General features: G+C 39.3%; 1 protein-coding gene and 1 non-coding gene across 2 annotated transcripts in view; one reads left to right on the forward strand and one right to left on the reverse strand.

Annotated features, from left to right (window-relative positions):
• Positions 1 to 22015, forward strand: part of CORO1C (coronin 1C) — a 71278-nt gene that overhangs the window by 7711 nt on the left and 41552 nt on the right. The window contains exon 2 of the mRNA XM_045534623.1: positions 18089 to 18288. Coding sequence (XP_045390579.1) covers positions 18094 to 18288 — 195 coding nt within the window. The 5' untranslated portion in view covers positions 18089 to 18093. The remainder of the gene's footprint in view (positions 1 to 18088; positions 18289 to 22015) is intronic.
• LOC123626316 lies at positions 11746 to 11854 on the reverse strand. Its single transcript, XR_006730804.1, has one exon. It is a non-coding gene; the product is annotated as a U6 spliceosomal RNA (small nuclear RNA).

The following is a 22015-nucleotide window of genomic DNA, read 5'->3' on the forward strand; positions in this document are numbered from 1 at the left end:
TTTATTTCCTCAGTCTTACAATCTGACCATTAGTAATCAACGATTTTAAGGCTTTGTCTTGTGTATTTGGAAGACCAGTTATTTTTGAAAAGGTGCCCTTGCACTGTGTCTTGCCAGAAGATTCGGCACTGGTAGGCCACCTGTATGTGAAAACACTGAGTTTGGACAGGAACAGCACAAGTCCAGTACTGGAACTATATGGATTGCAACAGTCACAGTGAAAACCATTTCAGATTAGCAGATGTTGATCATTGCTTCACAGTGTGGTCATTCTGTCTCTGGGGATCCAAGACAGACTGCAAGTCTGGTCACATGGTAGTTTGGTGTAAGAGCCTTTCTTGCTCCATTGTGGAATTGGGTATGTGTCCCCATGTCCCAATGACCGCTGAGGCCTTCATTCTGAATGAACAAAGCTGTAGTTTTTCAGTTTCACAAGAAACCATAGTAGACACATGGGAAGGGAAGTGTTGGGAGAGTGAAGCCTTCGGGTGTATTTTCCACTCTTGGCATTGTAGGGGTGCTTAACAAAATTCGCAAGCACCCCCTCCTTATGACAAATGTTTAATCACCATTATTTGCTTACTTCACATGAAAGATACTTAAATTCCTTTTCATAATGGTCAAGCATTCTTTTCTAGTTAAAGATTCTAATTCCTTTCATTCTTAGGAACTTAAAGAATTGAGACTGATTTATAAAAGCTCAAATGCTGCCTGAGTGGTGACTAAGGAACACATGTGAACTCGAACGATCATCTCTGTTAAGCAGAGAGATTTATTAGGACACTAGTCACTTTACAAGCTGGATGGTGAATTAATTTTGTGGTTAGTAGTATCTTTAGCTTAACATTGTCATCCTAGTTTTTCTTGGCAAGCAAGAGAGAGACTGGAGCCAACGAGGTTTGGCCACAGCTCTTTGGGGTGATATTTAATAAGATGCATGTTGTCTGTTTTAGAAATAGAGTAACTGTCCTTTAGGCTCTCTCTTATGTGGGCCACTATTGCTTTATAGTGCTACTGTAGGCAAAGGTAAGTTGGAAGTCTTTTTTTCTCTCTCCCTAGGACTGCCAGTTTGATCTTCTCACGTACTATGGCAATGTATTGAATGCACTGGGCCGAATTACACTGTCAAGTAGAACACATAACATATCGTACCTGCAAAGAAAAGTTGTGAACCATGTGTTTCTCTCAAAGTGAATGACAGCCCAAATGCAATTTCTGTTTTGGAGGCAGTGTGTGCATTTGGTCCCCAACCCAACTCAGGACTGGGTTGTGTTCCAGAGTCTAACTTGGTTATTTAGAACTCAGGTGGCATTTTTTATGTAGAGTCAGCATTATAAGTGGTGGGTAAGTTCCCAGCCGAGACTGAAGGAATCTGTTTAAAAACAGCACAGTTTTTTAAATTGTTAATGGTGATAGTAGAATTCTGGATCTTGGGAGCTGATAGTCCCATGAAAGCGAAATAAGGACCCATGTTCCACGCTCAAGGGCCTCCCTTTGCAGGCTATGTGGCATTCAGAGGCCTCAGGCCACAGCAGCCCTCCAGATCTGTGCTGGCCCTCCAAGTTCTCCCTCCTCCTTGGTATCTCTTTTAATTTGAAACTTCTACTCCTCTAGTTAAGCTGATCTCCTTTAAATAGCAGTAGCAAAGCACATGGTTCAAGTTCATTTCCACTAATATGTGCATATGTGATCACAGTTAGTACTAGACCACTATTATTCAGTGTTAGGACGCCTATGGGCTTTATTTATATTGTTTCACTCACGTCCTTTAATCCTTTTAGAGGTAGAAGATTAATATTTTTTAAAAGGAGTTTCCTTACTGCTAAATGGATTGTCTCTGAGGTTTTTGCATTCAGTCAGTTGTGGCAAGGCTTCAAGGAGAAAGTTGTGTGGAGGCACGTGGGGTCAGGCAGAGCTCATACAGGGAGGCCACCCCTGACACCTGGAATCAGGAAAAAACCCTGCCTGCTTTTGAAAGATTCTTCCTGTTATCTATAAAACAGTGAATCTGCCAATTTTTTTTTAAACTATTCATGATTCCTTTTCTTCTTTTCCATTGGGAGTCACAGCTTGAAGGGAGTCTTAGGTTTTAAGCACAGTGGCTTGGTTTCTATGACCTTCGGGAAGCAGATCAGGGCAGGGTAATGGTTGTAAATTAGGGAAGCTTGTACGGGCCAGAGCTAGGCATTGGTCCCGTCTATTTTTCTATTCTTTTATAAACTTACCAAAGAGTGACCAGGTGTGGTAGCTCACACCTATAATTCCTAGCATTTTGGGAGATCAAGGTTGAAGGATTGTTTGAGCCCAGGAGTTTAAGACAAGCCTGGATGACATAGTGAGACTCCCCATCTCTACAAAAAAATTAAAAAATTAGCCTGGCGTGGTGGCGTGCACCTGTAGTCCCCGCTACTCGGGAGGCTGAGGCAGGAGGATTGCTTGAGCCTTGGAGTTTGAGACTGCAGTGAGCTATGATGGTGCCACTCCACTCCAGCCTCAATGACAGAGCGAGACCTTGTCTTAAAAAAAAAAAAAAAACCAACACCACTTTTTTACATCAAGCAGTGGGAAATAATTGACTTCTCTTTTTTGTTGATGCCTCTGTGAAGGGTTTGGACTGCCTGGTTTCAAACAACTCTCCTCATTCAAACATTTCATGATGCATAGTGTAATAAGGATTAGGGACTTGCATTTTCTGGTTTCATTAAAAAATTCTTATGCACAAAGTCTCTTGTGGGAAGCTTAATGTTTTAATTTACTTAAAAAATATGTAAAAGTTTAAAAAATACATTAGAAGCTTCCTGTAGCCCTCAAGTGAATGACTCTTTGATGCTGAATTCTGCGGTATGGACTGTGAGGGCCTGTAGGAATTCAGGGGGCAGGCGTTGGAGAGTCGGTGGCTATGGGCCACTGAGAGTGGGACCCTGCCCAAGAGTGAGAATAGTAGTCCTAGGCTGACTCAGAACAGGTGTAACTGGGGAAGAGTAATGTAAAGATGGGCAGGTAGGGTGGCCTGGACTGTGGAAAGCCATGATAATAGAAAGTACATTTATGCAATATGTTAGAGTAAAATGTAAATATCGTTTGGTTATGGAGTTACAAAGGTAGATGTAAATGTAATTGTGGGTGTCACTAGTGTTAGTGATTTCTGTGCTAATACTAATTACATTTTGGATTAAATGAGTAGAAATTAAACAATAAGTAAAGTATAGAATTATTTCCTAGTTTGTGAACGTGACCACCAATACCACTATATTTCACATTCCTTAAAGGCAGAGAATGTCTTACATTCTTTTGTGCCTCCATTTCCTAGCATACTGCCCAGCACATAGTAGGTGCTCAGTAAATGTTAGTCTAATTGAATTTTAATTTTGCTTAATGCACTTGTGATAGAGATTATCAGTCTTTTCACTTTCCTAGAACATGAAAGGAATAAAGAAGTTTTCTATTATGTAAAAGAAGGACTACTAATTGTAAATATGTGCTTATTAAATTATCTGATGATAGGATACATTCTCTGTTTCCAGGGTTAAAAATATTTATGAAAAATATATTTTAAAAATTATTTTATAAGCTAACCTCATAATTTTAAGCCAGGCACAGTAGCTCATGCCTGTAATCCTTTGGGAGGCTGAGAAAGGAGGATTGCTTGAGCCCAGGAGTTTGAGACCACCTGGGCAACATAGCCAGAACCTGTCTGTACAAAAGTAAAAAAAGAAAAAAATTAGCTGAGCATGGTGGCACATGCCTATAGTCCTAGCTATTTGGGAGGCTGAGGCGGGAGGATCACTTGAGCCCAGGAATTTGAGGCTGCAGTGAGCTATGATTGTGTACTACACTCTTGCCTGGGTGACAGAGTGAGACCCTGTCTCTGAAAAGAAAAAAACAAAAATGTTAGCAAGGTGTTTGTGTCTATGTGCATATATATATATGTATATGCATGTGCATATATATGTATATATGTGTGTATATGTACACAAAGGAAAAATTTTATAAAATTTTGGAATGCATATTTTGTAAATAAAGGTAACTTTAGCCACAATTTCCCATTTTCCCTATGTATGGCAACTTTTGGGACACCCTGTGTATACATACACACACATATCCTTATTTATCGAAACGTGTTTTATTTGTAAAGCAAATATTGGAGTTTTGGTTATTTAAAGCATAAATTCTAATAAAAAGCATGATGACATTGCATTTTGGTAGTTTATTGCAAATTTACTTAACTGACTTGAATAAATTGAAAATATTGGTAGCATGAGGTTCTTATGGCTTTTTTTTTTTTGTAGCTCTGGTTAGCATTGACTTTAGAATCAATGAGGTAGCATCCTAAGGAAGCTTTCATCTGAGAGTCTTTGTCAACATAGATATGGGAAGAACCATAATTTGTATCAAAGTGAGGATTTAAAGTTAAGGTAGCCATTGAAAAAACCGAGTTTCCCTTTATTGTCTTTGTCTTCTTGTTTCTTGTCCTTTGATGTGCGGATTGACTAGAAAGTGTCATGGCACCAAGTCCTCCCTAGAGGAGGAAGTGGAAGTTTGTCCACAGTGGACCTGTTGGGGGTTCCAGGCCCAGCCCCAGAGGAATCTTAGGACAGGTCTTGGGGCATATGAGTGATGCCTGGAGCCCCAAGGATTTAATGTGTTGGGAATTTATTTGACTTGAGAATGTGACAAAAACTAAGTAAATTAAGATAGGGTAAATTGTGTACCATTTCAACTATTAAATGATCTCAGCATTTAGGAGTTCATTTATACATATTAAAGTTTGAAAAATTGTAGGCTTTGGTTTATATCCTATTAGTGATGTTATAAGTGGTCACAAAAAATGAATTTTATAATTGCATTGTGTGTGTGTGAGAGAGAGAGAGAGAGAGAGAGAGAGAGATTTCTGGCAGTTTTGAGAGATTACTACAAACCATAAATGTAGTTGTTCAGAAGAGTATTAGGAATGGGAAACCCCCAATCTTTCTGCTGGCATTCTACTCAAAATCATTTAAAAATGATCCATCCTGCTTTCATTTGAGGAATAGAGAATTTCTCTTTTAGTTACCATTATGCAGTTCAATTAATTTAACACAGAGAATTGAGAATTACAATGTTCTTTTTAAGTCTTGATACAATTTGGAAGGAAAGTGGATTTGAGATAGTTACGGTTTTACTAGCTAAGGCTGCTAAAAGCCTTGTGTGTTAGCGTATTCACTCTCAGAATATCTAGCCTAAATGTTTCCTCCTGAAAATGGGCTTTATTTATTTGTCTCTACTTTCCCCGAGGTATTTTCATTTTATTGGTGAAATTGGATGTGTAGTGTTTTCTTCCTAAAGAGCTGAGATCTTCTAAAGGTATTGGGTAGTGGTACCGTATTTATTTGGTAGTAACTACACTTTCCCCTGTGAGTTACATTCTTACAGTTTCTTATACTCTGTTGTGGATACTGATATTATGTTTTTTTTGCTTCCCTTTAGAAGAGAGGTATGCTGATAATGAAATAGTTTGTAATTTTTTCAAAAAAGATCTGGCAGACAAGATGATTTTTCCTAAGGTGAAGTAAGACTGTAAAAGCTCTGTTTTCGTGTTTCTATAGGATGCCTGAAAATTCCAGAAACAGGGAGATTTTTATTTCAAACAGTGTTAGTTTCATTTTCCAAAAGCATGTTCAATATGTTTTCCTTTAAGCTGTAGACACCTTTGTGGGTGAAAGTACTGTAATTTTAAAGCCACAGATGCAGTTATTAATCTGAAAAGGTAATTACGTTTTAAAAAATATATTTGAAAGTATTTTCTCCATGGTTTTACTCTTCACATATCTACTTGTAAAGAGAAAGCTCTTCGGAACTACTCCTAAGAGGCAGTAAGTCTTCCTCAGCACTAAAGAGCTCAAGGGAAGGCCCTACAAACCACCTAGTTGCATGAGTCAAAATTAGGCCTCAGTGTTGATACACTTCTGTATCTAAAACGCTTTTAAATTCAGTTGATTTCAAGTCTTTTGAGTCCATCCATTTGTCTCTATTTCCATTGAGACTGTCACTTCTGGCCTGGACAAGTGCGGTGACCTCCTAACTTGCTTCCCTGATTCCTCTCAGATGCTTCCACCTGCACATCCATTCTCCAGCTGCATTCATGGTGATCTTTTTAAATGCAAATCTGATTATGTGACACACTCACACTTAAGAAATTTCCTATGGCTCCCAAGACTTTAAAGATAAAATCCTTAGCATGGCCTAGAGGGCCCTGCTGGCCTCCCAGTCTCTTGTAGCCTAGCTTTTTTTGGCTCCAGCCCCTCCTGGCTAAGTAGTGCCGTCTAACTAGCCCTTGCTCTTAATACAGCCCCTTTACACCTGTTGTTCCTCCCAGCTGGAACTCACTTTTATTTTTGCCCAATTAACTTCTCATTCTTTGATTTCAACCTAATGTCGCTTATCTGGTTCTGTTCCCCTGATTATTGACTCGCTTACCTTGTGTACTTCTGCATCTCAACACTTGTCACAGCAGCACATTAATGTTTGTGTGACTGTCTGGTTAAGGTGTGTCTCCTCCAGTATACTGCAAGCTCCATGAGAGTAGGCGCCGGGTCTGCTTGCTCAGTTGTGTCTGCACTGTCTCCATGGTGCCAGGCAGGTCAAAGCTCAATAAATAGTTGTGGAATAAATAAATGGGATTAAGGGCCTATTCAGCATTCACGGTTGAGTTTATGTGTTATACGTATAACCCTGTGAGTGCTAGTAACTAATTTAGTTTGCAGTAAGTTGTGTATGTTTTATGGGGGGGGGAGAGTAATACAGATTGCATCCCAGTGAAAGAAGGATTCCCTGTAGACCCTTAGGCTTCAGATTCTGATAGGACCCTAGAAAATCATTTATTTTAGTTCTCCCATTTTATATATGAAGAATCCAACAACCAGAGGACCAAAATGATTTGTAGGTCAGAATATACTCGTGTATGACACCCAAGCCATAGATTTTCCTTGATGTTACTTTGAAACATCGTGAGGAGTATATGTTCATTTAATCCATTTACTCCCTGCTTGCCCAGGGTATAAGGTATTGAAAAGGGAAGACAAATTCTTCAGTTGAAGGTGAGTATTTTGTCTTTTGGTGCTGCTAGTTTTGCCTAAGACTAGCCTTTTGAGGTTCTCATAAAAATGCCCTCCTCCTTAAGGACTGGGAGTACAGTAATGCATTTCCTGGTATAGCAATATTGCAAAAGAATTAATAAAATTTTATTCCAAGAGAAACTCCATCTGACTAAATAGTGGAAAACAGACTCAGCAGGTTTGAACAGTCATACGGTGTGCTTTTTACCAGTTGTTGATAAGAAAAGTAGGTCATTAATATAGAAAGAATATTTCGAAACACATTCATGGATTAATTTTTAAGTGAGATTGCTAGGTCGCTTATGTCTGTAAAAGTTCTGCAATTGGTTTGGGATCTCTTGGGATTAATTTGGCTCTTTGAGTTGTGTCCTCCTTTTTCAAGAGAGATGCAGAATTGAGCTGCTGAGTCTAGTCTCCTGTAGTGCACTTTAGGGAGATGGCTGCAGCCTCAGATGATTTTATACGGTTCCACGGTGTTCTCTGGGGCAGGGAGTGCTTGCCTCTGTCTTCGTGATGGAGGTTTCTTTAACAGTCTTTTTTCAAAGCTCTGGGGATGGGGAGAGGTGGTTGTGTTTGTAAAGATGCTGGTGATAACCAGAAAATTGGGAGATATGAGGAATGTCATCCTTGCACATTATCTCTGCAATAAAAATATGCATTTCTGTCATTAGAACTAGAGATGACTCCTAAAACTTTATAATCTTATGTTTTAGTAATTGCAAATTTTCTGTGATGTCCTTATTATATTTTAAGTGAGTTACAAGCCTCATTAAGGTTATCTTTTAGTTCATAAAGGGTCTCTCTTTAATACAAGTGTGAGAGGATTTAGGATTTTTATCTTTTGTCTTCAGGCTCTTTATGTGTTGCTGTTTTGCTATTTATATGATGCTCATTTATTTTTTGTCAGATTTGATTTTCAGCAGTCATTTTCATGGCTTCACATTCTATTCTAAATCATCAGTGAGTGCCTATGTTTGATGTTAGGTAGTCCCCAACTTCTCTTTGTAAGAAGTTCCTAAAATGAGTACAGATTATAAAAATGTGAAAGTAAAAGTTCTTTTCTTAGAAAGCTATAAAAAGTAAAACCTCTTCATTATACCTCACCTTTAAATACTTTCCTTGATGTATACACACACACACATTTCTAGTGTTTATGCATGCTCTTTTATGTTCTCTTTTTGGACAATTGAGCACATAGTCCTCCAGCTTAAGCCTAAGGGTTTTCAGTCAGAAGTAAAGATTTGCTTCCTTGGTCATAACTAATGCTTTCTGTTGTTTGTCTCAGTATATTTGCATGTGAGTTTACGTGTTTTGATTTTTCCATTTTTACTTATATTTATAAAGTGTAGGCAAAAATGCAATTTCATATTTAAAACTTGTACAAACTGGCCAGTTGGACACGTGGGCTATCAAGGCTGCACTCCCATGGCAGAGCTCTGAGTGCTGTTGTTGGCTGATGTGGGGAAGCTGAATTATATATATGTATGATGCAGGATTTATCATTGAACGAGTATGAAAGTTCATGGGGTGAAAAGTTGAACTGCCCTGTACTTTGTGGTTGGAGGTCATGTGTTTCTCTTAGAAGTTCTTTATCTTTGGGCGAGTCACATGATGTCTCCAGGCTGAAAAAATGAAGGGCCTGGAAGTGATGAGTTTTGGAACCCTGGCCACTCCAGGCTTCTGTGAGCCAGATGAGTCTTGGTAGATCTTATTTGCATTTTCTTGTCTCTTTCTCCCTAGAAATATTTTAAAACTAAATGATATGGGGTTATTGATGCCTCATTCTCAGCATGTTACATATTACCTGGATTGATAAGCACATGAAACTACTTGGAAGGCTACAGCAAGTGTGAATTTTTCCCCCTTACTCTTACCATTCTTGGTGTCATGATAATTGAGCCAACATCAAGGTTGTTCCATACTTGCAGTCAGTTGTCGTAAGTGGTCAGCAGTTTTTCTAGAAAAAACATTTCTTTCAAAAAGTCCATGTCACGGGGGAATGCAAATCTCTTTCAGCCGCAGCTGCTGTGAATGAGGAGGTCTTTCGTGTATCTTTTTTGTTGTGCTTTATAGCAAATGTTGCGTGTGGTCTTTTTTCTTCCTTTTTAAAAACAGCTTCTGGCCAGGCGCGGTGGCTCACGCCTGTAATCCTAGCCCTCTGGGAGGCCAAGACGGGTGGATTGCTCGAGGTCAAGAGTTCGAGACCAGCCTGAGCAAGACCCGGTCTCTACTAAAAATAGAAATAAATTATCTGGACAACTAAAAATATACATAGAAAAAATTAGCCGGGCATGGTGGCGCATGCCTGTAGTCCCAGCTACTCGGGAGGCTGAGGCAGTAGGATCGCTTAAGCCCAGGAGTTTGAGGTTGCTGTGAGCTAGGCTGACGCCACGGCACTCACTCTAGCCCGGGCAACAGAGTGAGACTCTGTCTCAAAAAAAACCAAAAAACAGCTTCTATTAAAGTAGGTAAATAAGGTATGTTTTTTCTTGGAATGTCTCATGTATGAATCTCATAGTTAAAGAGTTGGATGCGGTATAAATGTGATTTGTTAGGTGGACTCTTGGGAGTGTCACGGTGGGTTTTGTTTAAGAAAATTTGAAAAAGCTCAGCCATCTCATATCCAGAAAGGATGAATGTTGAATTTTTGCATTTAATCAGAGTACCTCCCATATTTGCTTTGCGTGTCTGCTCTCATGAATGTGTATTCTGTGTAGGCTTACATATTACTACATTTCCAACTTCTTAAAAGGAATTTTCAACTGTTGGCAATGCCATTTTAATAGCTGAGTTTAGGACATTTATCTCATCTGCTATCCTACTTGTCTTTTTCGATGAAATAACATATCTCATCTCTTACACATTGAAAAGTACCTGCCCTAAGAGCAGCAGCTTAAAGGGAACAAGTCCTTTGTCTAGTGAGACATTTTGGAGTCTTGCTGTGGTTGCTGCTGGCTGAGGGAACATTTCTCAGCCTACTGAGCACTGGAGTAGCTGATGCTCCAGAATGGTCTCAGCAAATGGGCTGAGCAGGATTTTGCTACTAGTAGGGGTTTTCCTGTAATGTGTTCCTAGCAGGATGTGTTTCCTTTCATATGAACCATAAAAGTCCATCTGCTGGAATCTTTAAACAGATAACTTCTCAAATAAACAGGAAAATGTCAAAATTGTGGTCATTTTTTATGAGATTGATGGAAGTAGAGAGAATAGAGAGAACGTAGTAACATTTACTCAGGTGTTTTGAGTGTATTTTATTTGGTGCCATTACAGTATAAGTTCCCTGTCTTGTCTACATTTTTTTCCTCCTGACACCCAACATGTTTCTTGTGTGGCCTATGAAATAAATTTTCTCTATATAACCTGACTTAGTAGGACCATAAGAAGCATGCCTTTTTTACACTGTCCTAGAGGTTGAGGATTATCAACTGACTATAAAATGGAAATTTTATTATAAGAATGCAAACTTTCTTCTGACACATAAAATAAATCCTTAAACCATGGAGGTAGACCTTATTCTTATTGTTCTTGGTTAAATGTTCACCCAGCATATACAGAAAATTTTAATTGTTTTTGTTTCCTTAAATCTTAAGTATTATGAATTTTAGTTATTGCTTTTAGATTTTCTTTATTGGAAGCTAAAAACAGGAGTATGTTGTCTGCTTATTAAAAATTTATCATGATGATTTCTGGATAGTCAAGATGTATCCTTTAATTCTCCTGTTTGGCTTTTAGTATCACCTGGAAACATGGGCAGGGAAACAACTGTCCATGTTTCTAAGATAGAAGTTTCAACCAACTCCCAGAGAGACCATCTCATAGTTGAGCCTATGCACTCAGCCTATTCTCACATTATCTTCAAAGGTGTATCACTTTTTATTATAATAAGAACCCATTCTAGAAATGAAAACCATGTTAAAGTAGTGCCAGTCTTATTGGAGATATGGGTAGAGTGATAAATTTCATCTTATAAAGCCTAATTCCACATTTTGTGGAAATTAAAAACCCTATTGCATTGTCTCCCATCTAAAGTCAATTTATGTTGAAATTTATAAACATTTCTTTGTTTTGTTTAATGAATGACTTATTGCTACATCATCTTCCTCTTTATTACTGAGATGATCTTACCATTGCAAAGAAAAGGTCTTTTGCAGTTTTAAGAATTTGTACTTGAAAGACCTAATGAGCAAGCAGCTTATCCAACTTTTCTATTCTCTGACAAGACATTTATAATTGTGCCTAGTATTTCATTGGACTTTGTGCCTATTGTATTAATTCAGAATTTTTTTCATTTACTCTTCTATTTTTTTTTTTTTTTTTTTTGAGAGAGTCTCGCTCTGTTGCCTGGGCTAGAGTGAGTGCCGTGGCATCAGCCTAGCTCACAGCAACCTCAAACTCTTGGGCTTAAGCGATCCTCCTGCCTCAGCCTCCCGAGTAGCTGGGACTACAGGCATGCGCCACCATGCCTGGCTAATTTTTTTTCTATATATATTTTTAGTTGGCCAGATAATTTCTTTCTATTTTTAGTAGAGACAGGGTCTCGCTCTTGCTCAGGCTGGTCTCGAACTCCTGACCTCGAGCGATCCACCCACCTTGGCCTCCCAGAGGGCTAGGATTACAGGCGTGAGCCACCGCGCCCGGCTACACTTCTATTTTTTTAATGGAACGCTTCATAAATTTGTGTGTCATCTTTGTGCAGGGACTATGCTAATCTTCTCTGTATCATTCCAAGTTTTTAGTATATGTGTTGTTGAAGTGAGCACCATTTATTCTTTTTGAGAATTAGACCCCTTTTTAAAATGCTTTAGTTTTAGTGGGAAACTTTATTTTTTAATTATTCATTATTTATTTTTTTGGAAACAGGATCTCACTCTCTTATCTGGGCTAGAGTGCAGTGGTGTCATCGTAGTTTAAACTTCTAGGCTCAAGCGATCCTCCTGCTTCAGCCTCCCAAATAGCTGGGATTACAGGCATGTACTACCATGCCCAACTAATTTTTCTATTTTTTGTAGAGATGGGGGTCTTGCTATATCGTCCAGGCTGGTCTTGAACTCCTGACTTGTCAAATGATCCTCCTGTCTGAGCCTCCCAAAGTGCTGGGTAGGGGGACAGTTTAGTCCTCTAATTTGTGGTTTAATCAGTTTGGGATAAGATATCTAATAAAATAACTTCTAAGTTTGATTATATGACATCTTAATTTGGAAATTTATAGCTGAACAGTTTTTAAATTGGTGAAACACTAATACCATTTGACAATTCAGGCAGTTCTCTTAAGAAGAAGGAGGTTTTGTGTTTGGGATAGTTCCCATTTTTTTCTTTGCTTGAAGAGAAATTAAAGTGTAGAAATACCGTGCTGAGGTGGGAGAACGTAAAATTTTATAAAGGGTCTTTTATAACTGATCCTCGTTCTCTTATATGAAAATTGTACTCTTGGCCCATAATCAGTATGGAATTGATTTGGGTTTTTCCTCCTGGGTAGGGAAACCTATTAGTGCTCGTAAATAATAATAGCTAACATTTATTAGCTAATATGTACTATTTTTTAGATTCTATGCTAAGTACTTTGCAGATCTTTTAAAAAACATTTTTGAGATATAATTAATATACCATACAATCCACTCATTTAAAGTGTACAATTCAATGGTTTTTATTATTGAATCCATTTTTTTAAATCCATTAATCCATTTTTTTTTTAAGAGATGGGGTCTTGCTGTGTTGCTCAGGCTGGTCTTGAACTCCTTGCCTCAAGTGATCCTCCCACCTGAGCCTTCCAAGTCTCTAGGATTACAGGCATGAGCCACTGGGCCCAGCTCCCCTTTGATCCATTTTTAAATTGGATTATTATCTTTTTATTATTGAGTTATACAAGTTCTTTATGCATTCTAGATACAAGTGCCTTATCATATATAAGATGTGCAACAATTTTTCTCCCTTTCTGTGAGTTGTCTTTTCACATTCTTGATAGTGTCCTTTGAAGCACAAAAGCTTAAATTTTGATGGGGTCCAGTTTATCTACTTTTTCTTTTGTTGCTTGTGGTTTTAGTGTCATATCTAAGAATCCTTTGCCAAATTGAAGACCACGAAGATTTCCTCCCATGTTTTCTTCTAAGAGTTTTATAGTTTTTTAGCCCTTAGAGCTAGGTCTTTGATCTATTTTGAGTTAATTATTTATGTGGTATGAGGTAAAGGTCTAACTTCATTCTTTTGTATGTTGCTATCCAGTTGTCCCAGCACCATTTGCTGAAAAGATCATTCTTCCCCCGTTGAATGGTATTAGCACCCCTGTTGAAAATTAGTTGACCAAAGATGTATGAATTTACTTCTGGACTTTAATTCCATCCCACTGATATGTATGTCTGTCCTTGTTTCAGTATCAGTGCCTTGATTATTGTTGTTTTGTAATAAGTTTTGAAATTGGGAAATGTTAGTCTTCCTAATTTGTTCTTCTTTTTCAAGGTTGTTTGGCTATTTTTGGATCCTTGTAATTCCATATGAATTTTAGAATCAATTCATCAATTTCTACAAAGAATTCATCTGGGATTCTGATAGGGATTGCATTGAACTGTATCAGTTTGGGGAATATTGCCATCTTAATGTTAAGCCTTCTGATGTATGAACGTGGGATGTCTTTCGTTTATTTGTGTTGTCTTTAATTTTTTTCAACATTGTTTTCAGTGTACAAGTCTTACACCTCCTTGATTAAGTTTTATTCCTAAGTATTTTATTCTTTTTGATGCTATTGTTAGTGGAATTATTTTCTTAATTTCACTTATGAATTGTTATGACTGTATAGAAATATAATTGATTTTTGTATATTGATCTTGTATCCTGCAACCTTGCTGAACTTATTAGTTCTAATAGTTCTTTTAATAGATTCCTTATATATATTTTCTACATATAAGATCAGGTCATCTGTGTACAGGGATGGCTTTACTCCTTTTCCAATCTGAATATGTTTTATTCCTTTTTCTTGCCTAGTTGCCCTGGCTAGAACCTGTATTACAATCCTGAATAGAAGTTGCAAGGGTGGACATCTTTGTCTTATTTCTGATCTTAGGGAGAAGCATCCTTTACCATTGCATATTGTGTTAACTGTAGTATTTCATGGATGCCCTTTATTAGGTTGAGGATGTTCCCTTCTATTCCTAGTTTGTTGAGTTTTGTATCATGAAAGCGTGTTGGATTTTTTCAAATGTTCTTTCTGTGCCTGAGGTGATTGTGTGATTTTTGTTTTTTATTCTGTCAATACAATGTGTTACATGAATTGATTTTCAGATGTTGAACCAATGTTGCGTTCTTGGGATAAGTCGATAAGTCCTGGATCGTGGTGCATAATTCTTTTTCTACATTGCTGGCTTTGGTTTGCTAGTATTTTGTTAAGGCTTTTTGCATCTGTATTCATAAGAGATAATGGTCTATAGTTTTCTTGTTATGTCTTTGGTTTTGGTATGAGGGTAATACTGGCCTCATACAATTAGTTTGGAAGTGTTCTCTCCCTTTCTTTAAATGTTTGATCAACTTCAGCAGTGAAACCATCTGGAACTGGGCTTTCTTTCTCAAATACTGGTTGAAATTCTTGTTAGAGGTATCATTTCCTTTATTCTATAGATCAGGAAACAGAGGCTCAGAGAGGTTAAAGAATTTGCTATTAAATGGCAGAGCTAGGATTTGAATCCAGATTATTTTATATCGATTACTAGATGACAACAGTAGGTAACATTTATGGAGTGGTTAGTTTTGTGTGTCTAACCATACAAGGTGCTATAACATAGTCATCTCTGGCCACCATCCTATCACCAGTTGCTCTTTTAATGATCACTTCAACTTTATATGCATTGTACTCATACAGAATCTGACACTTCCGGGAATTCAGTGACTTGCCCTGCTGAACCATGGCCAGGAAGTAAATGGCACAGTTGTGCTTCTCACTCACAAGGCTGTCTGACTCTGGAGCTTGCTCTCTTAATTGCTATTCTCTATTGTGTGCCTGGAGGGTCTGAGACATTCTGTGTAGCAAAAGCAGCTGTGCCACATGTGCATAGCTGAGCCCAGATCAGGTCTGACCTTGGAAGAGAATGGGCTTGTACTGCCCTTCAAGCTCCACTTTGCCGTGCCTGAGTCCGCACAGCACTGTGAAAAGCACTGGCGTTTCTCCCTCCTGCTCTGTAGCTAAAATTCTACTCCGTGATTGTAGCAAAAGAACTTCTATGATCACTCTGCCCAGATGTAGTTAGGATGAAAATAAGTTGTCACTATGCATAATACAGAAATGTCTTTTTAAGGTATTTTAGTATGTAAGTCAGCCAGCAGATTTGTATTATATAATGTGTTTCAATGAAGACAGTCTAAGTACTTTACATATTTATATTAGTCTTTGTATTGTGAGATTAAATGGTATCTAGCTTATTTGAGTGAAGTGGAAAAATTGTTAGAGGCTTTCGTCAAATATCCCTGCACATTTAAACGTGAGGCTCTAAAAGGTGACCTGATGCCTATGTGGGAGGAAGGGCATGTTGAGTGGTGGACCTCACCCCGGGCAGTGAGATCTGATCTCCCGCAGGGTGGGGTGAGTGGTATCTTGGGAGCCAGGAGGAACAAGGGGCCGGAGGCCCCATTGTGCAGAACCGGCTTGTCAGTACGGCACCTGCTGACACCTGTGCTCTCTTGTGCTGCGTGTCATCCTGTCCAGAGGCCTGCAGCCTGGCCTCTCCTGGCTTCTGCTGAGGAGAGGCCAGTATCCTAGTTGTGCAGCCCTAGAGGGAGGGGCTCTAGTTGTCCAGCTGTCCCTAATTTAGGCTTTCAGTCAATTCTCTTTGCAGCCCCTCTCCCACATCCCTGTCTTCAGAGACACACAGTTTCTCCTCTGAGTGTTCTGGCTATTCACAGTGGGCTCTGGCATTCTTCTGGTGAGCACTCTCTGAGACTCTCAGCTGAGTAGAGGACACGCACACTGTAGTCAGTTACATGTGCATGACAGCTTTCCATCATCCAAGAGTTTGTTGTCACAGTTGTCCTCTTGTAGGCTTGCTTTTGGTTCTCTTGTCCTTTGGTGTTTATACCTGCTTTTATTCCTTTGCTGAGATTAGGATTTTAGGAAGGGGTGGAGATAAATGCCATTTGTGTTTCATTTATAAATTACTTCTTCATGTCCTTTAGCTAATTTTTTTTATATAGGAGGGATATTAACTATTTGACATGGTGCAGTCTTTTTTTTCTTCTATGTTAACTTACTTTTGAAACCCTTGCTGGAAGGTGCTGGTGGGGATTCCAGCATTTGTTACTTGTACAGATGGTTGTGGGGAAGTGGATTCTGAGATCAGCTGGCTGAATGTTGGCTTTTATATGGATGGGCTTTCCTTTTGGTTCTCCCCGCCTCATGGAAGCTGTCTTATCTAACTCATGCTTGAGTATTCCCACTGTTGCACAAATGAAGGGTCCTGGCCAAGTAGAAGCATATCATTTGCCATCTCCTGCATCAAGTACTCAAAATGTATGGTCCTGGTCGTCGGCTGGAAAGGTCTGGCAACAGCTGGGCTGAGGAACATGGGTGCTCAATGGCCTGCCAAGGGTCTGTTGCCTCAGCCCAGCCACATGCCCCAGCATTGGAGAGAGGCCACCTTTGCACGTGCCTTGGCAGAAGTGGACAAGTGTTAGCCCTCCTCTGTACATGGGGTTCTGGTTTTCAGCTGAGCTGTTAAGGTTGAACCATATTCTATTTCCACTTAGGTTTTATCCAGGCTCCTTCTGTCCTAACCAATATGAACAGAATGACCTGCTGTAGCAGGTGGGAAAGTTACACTGGGTGCGGTCTAGGAAACCTGAATCAGGCAGGGCCTGGTCATCCTAACGTGCAAAGCTTTCAGTGTCTATCAGACAATTTAGTGGAATTTGGAGTCTGAAATGACAAATAAGGGAGGGTAGGAACCTAGTTCTGTGTTCCCTTCCCTCCCCTCCCCTCAGATTTCCTGGTTCACTAGGGAAGTGGCTATGGTGAATGGTCAACTCTGACTGGAAACCCATCCTGGCTTCACTTCCCCTCGAGAATAGCCTCTGCATTTTTCCTTTCCTCTGTCCCAACTGTTGCTGCCAGATCATTCTGGACCTTTCTCGGGCTTGGTTTATTATCTATTATGGTTTCCTAGCCCAGTGCCTGGCTTTGAGCTTCCCATCTAATTCGTTCAGTGTGCCACTGCCAGACTTATTGTCCTCTTAAACATCCCTTTAATCACATTGCTTTCCATTTAAATACTTGCTCCTCTTTTCTAAGACCTGGCTCTTGGTCCATTAGGCTGTTTCAGGCTGATTTTTCCTGTTTTTCACTGTGAAGCACTGAGCACTAGGCAGTTGGTCCTGGGGTGGTCCGATTATTATGCCTGTGTTAGAAGGAGATTAGAAGGCTCCTGAAGACAAAGGTGGTTGCTGGGCCTCTTGAATTCCTCCCTACCTGGAGTTGGTCTTGTGGAAACACTCTGGGGAGCAGGCACAGTTCTCAGACAGCAGAGTGCTGATGTCTGGGGAAAATGTTTAAAAACTGAAAAATTACCTTGGCAGGCTGAGGACAAAGCCACAAAATCATAACTTGTTTTTTGGGCTTTATTTAGCTTCACATCTACCAGATAACTTCACTTTGGAGTTTTCCTATCTTTAAAAGGGGAAGGGGTGAGAGTGAATTATCTGTCAGTTCCCAACCAACCCTGAAAAGCTAATTTTCCTTCATTCTTTGCCTTAATCTTTCTACTGTAATTAAAACTGATGAGTTGTTTCTGGATCTTGAATTAGGAATTTTTCATTTCTTTGTAATTCTTTCCCTGACGCATTTTGCAGTTGTCTCTGGGTATGTGCTGCTAAGGGAAATTTGGATTTGCAATTTGGCTACTTTTTTGAGGAGAGGAGACAAAATGCCATATCATTCTGTTTTTCCTACTTAGAGCCTTTCATTTGTAAAAGTAAAGCTTTCAGGGCCTAATTCTAACATAATTCCCGCTCTTCCTCTGCAGACACGATGAGGCGAGTGGTACGACAGAGCAAGTTTCGGCATGTTTTTGGACAAGCAGTGAAAAATGACCAGTGCTATGATGACATCCGGGTTTCTCGTGTGACCTGGGATAGTTCTTTTTGCGCTGTCAATCCCAGATTTGTTGCCATAATCATAGAAGCGAGTGGGGGAGGAGCGTTCCTTGTGCTCCCTCTGCACAAGGTAAGTAACTTCACCTTCCATTCTGTTAGACACCCTCTGGTAGTCTCTATATTTTTTCTGTAATAGATTGACAGTTCACTAAGAATTGTGTTTACTGCGACCATTAGACTCTGATGTAATTGAGGTTAAGTTCCACACGCCTTACTAACCACATCAGTTTTTCTCTAACAGAATCATTAAACAGAATGGTGACCTCTGTTCTGGGCGTGCCGTCTATGGATGAAAAAAATTATTAGAATGATGTGAGCACAAGTAGGCATAGGAATTTTACGATTTGGGTCTTAATCATCCACTTTTCACAAAAATTTTTCTTTTGGAGTAGTTTTAAAAACAGTTATGTTTTTGCTCCAAAGTGAAGTTTTAAAACCAGTTATATTTTTAAATGGGCAGAAATTTATAAGATAATGTTCACTTTTTTTGTGAAGTCACGAGGACGGAGACTTTTTGGCTTTGTGAATAGTAAATGGAACGAGGGCTCAAAAAAATGTTCCAAAGCAATACAGATTTCAATTCTGGACAGTGATAAGTTTCACTATAGGATTTAAACAGTGTTAAGAAGTGGTAGAAATAAAGGATCTTTACTGAAAATGGATCTGTGTGTTCAAATGCAGTGGGCTTCCAAGTCCTCTCTTCTCCCTACTTTATCCTCCAGAGAGCCCGCTCCAAGGTGGGAGATTAGATAGGAATTTTGTGTATGTGCTGACTGATCATGAACGCTGCAGATCAAAATCTGCACTTACTTTATCAGCAAATCCCAGAGTGGCAAATAATGAAGGAAAAAAAGCTATGAAGACGGCATAGAAGCAGTTGTTTTCTGTTAGCTTTTGGGAAGAAACTGAGTTTGGGGAGTCCTGAGCTCCAGTGATGAGGCTCAGTGCTGGTGCAGACACAGATGTGGGTCACATTACAGCTGTGTCCACTCTGCTAGAGGCAGTGTGGGAAGTGGATGCCCCCCTCCCCCCAAGCCATGCACATTAGGGGTGCATCTCATCATAATGGTCCATGGGATTGTGACAGTGGTTACAGTAAAGTGAATTTCTGTCAAAGTAATGTTTGACAGAGTCAAAGTATTGTATTTTGATATTTTTTTCCTTGGGAAAACTTCCATCTCTTATGCTTTTCTCTGAGTGATGCTCATGACTAACTTGTTTTATTTTAATATCTGATTTTTACATTAGTAGCCAGATTGATGTGGTATTGATATTACACAGTAGAACTGTCTCACTATAGAAGTAGGGAGTTGGATGCCTTTGGGGAACAAATTTGATTTGTGTTTTCAGATGCACCTTCTTTCTTATTAGCAAAGGTGACTCTTTTCATTAAGTTGAAAATTGATTTAATATTTGGGTACTTTCATTTCTGTGGAGAAAATTGCCGTTGAATTGCAAATAAGTGCACCACACTATTATTTTGAAGTAGATAACCAACACTTCATCCAAACATGATAATTTTTTAAAGCAACCTATTCTATCCTAATTACTGTAAGGCTGGTGAAAGAGCAAAATACTAAAATAACTTAACTGTGCATTTGGTTTCCACAACTTTTTAGTTTATTTGGAAACTTGACTTTTTATTGGTGGGTTTTATGGCTGCCAGCTGAGAAGACAGCCACACATTGTCAACCCAGATCAGGCACTGGAATGCCATGATCTGTTTTGGAGTTAGTTTTTATTTCCCCTTTATAGACTGAGGGATAAATTTAAGACTTTTTTTTCTTCAAAGAAATGAAACAAACCAATTAAGAAGCCCAGATAAACTTTTGAATGGCTAATCTTCCACTGAATTTAGATAGTTCCCTTCAGCTTCCACATCCAGAAAAGGCTCTGTGAGTCCATCATTGCTTTTACAAACCATGGGAAACTTTGAGTTTCATTTAAACCATTTAAGGGAGACTCGTAAGCTCCAGCCTTAAGCTTACTGGATCTTATGATTTGGTTTTTCATTAAGTAGCCTACATTTAATAAATATGTTTTAGTATTTTGCTCGTTAGCCTTACAAGAATTAGGGTAGAATAAGTTGCTTTAAAAATTATTATGTTTGGATGCAGTGTTGGTGTTCAGAGGAGCCATGAGGATCTTTTGTTCCCAGGCTATAATACTGTCTTTGTGGCTTGCACCTTAAATATTGTTTTAGAGGTGGTAACATTGGTCTAACCTAAGCCCGTGACAGTCATTGGAAATGTCAATACTTGGGGTTCAGTAACTGGTAGGTTGCCATGTACTATGTGAGATTCTTGTGTATTAAAGTGTATTTAGCCCTGAATGTCAATATGGGTAGAGGAAAGAACACAGGTCTGGAAATTGAGGAGCTGTGGAGTTCAGTCCTGGTTTGGTCACTGACTTTCAGTGGGGTATGGATGTGTCACTCTGCCCTGCTCTTCTACTTCTCTATAACATGAGGGGCTGTCTATAGAAGCGATTTTCTGCCTTGGTAGTTCTCGATGATCTCAGAAGTGCTGCTCATCTCCCACGGTTCCCATTATGAAGTGATTCTAACGCAGCTGGTCTGATACTCAAAATTCAGCAGAGAAAACACTGTTGTTTCTTTCTTTCCCTTAGTCCAACATGTAACTTTGAGAAGTAGATTAGATGCCTTTTTACTTGTGGCTACTTTTCCACCAAGGCCCAAGGCTGAGCCCAGCGAAGAAGAATAGTCTCGTGTTTTCTCTAGACAGTTGTGTGCCTGGGGAGCTCTTGGAAAGATGGCCTGTGGTGGCAGGGCCTGGTCCATGAGCCCTGGAGTGTCAAGTGACACTCTGCTTTCTTTTCTTCCTAGGTCACTGTCCCTGCCTAAGTTGCTGGCTGGCTACTGGGGCATCAGTAGCTGTCAGAAAATGTAACCCTCTTCCACATTGTCAGGAAACCAACAGTTTTGTCTCATTTATGGGGCTAACTGTCCTTTTGATATCTACTTTATAATTTTGGTATAATCACGAATATTTAAGGACTATAAGTTTTATATTTTCACAGTTGATATTTGATTGTTTATGAAATATGAGTAAGTCTTCACATTGATTAGTTGGTTTGATCTTCTGTAAGCTGAGTACCTGCTGTGTGCCAGCATCTCTCCCCTGCAGGAGCACTTGCATCTGGTTTTTGTTGTGGTCAGTTTCCTGGTCTCCCCCAGAAAGCATCCTAGCAGATCACTGGTACTGAGGTGTTTGTCCCCTCTTTAGATGTTCAGCCTTGAAGAATAAAAACATGATGGGGACTCCAAGTACATTGTGAACCTGTTAATCCTAATATAGGGCTCTTCGCCCTGGAAAAGAGTCCTACAGCTTCAGTGTGTTGGCAGCTATGAAGTAGTTTTATGATGAGGTGCTGCTGTGTTTTAAAAGCAAAAAACAAAAAAAAACCTCCAAAAACAGCCAAATTCCAAGATATAATATGAAGTTATGCTTGAAATCAAGAAAGCAAGAAATTAATACCATAGGTGTGTGTTAGGCTAACCCCAGTATATGTTGGTAGCATTCTGGGGTTATTCTAAACACGAACCTTAGGAGATGGGCATAGTTTTTAATAACTATTTCAGGGGCTTCTAATAATATTTCCCCTTTTTATTTCTGGTTATAGACAGGGAGGTTGGTTTTGGTGATGCTTTTGGGGCTCTGTGCTTATTAATATTGAATATGTGTACATATTGATCTTAAAGTGGATTGTAACCCTTTCAGAAAGGCTCCCATTTGCAAACATGGCTTTCCGTGAATTTCTCTTGAAAGCTAGTGAGT

This window comes from Lemur catta, chromosome 21 (genome assembly GCF_020740605.2).
Source record: "Lemur catta isolate mLemCat1 chromosome 21, mLemCat1.pri, whole genome shotgun sequence".
In the NCBI taxonomy this organism is placed as follows: domain Eukaryota; kingdom Metazoa; phylum Chordata; class Mammalia; order Primates; family Lemuridae; genus Lemur; species Lemur catta.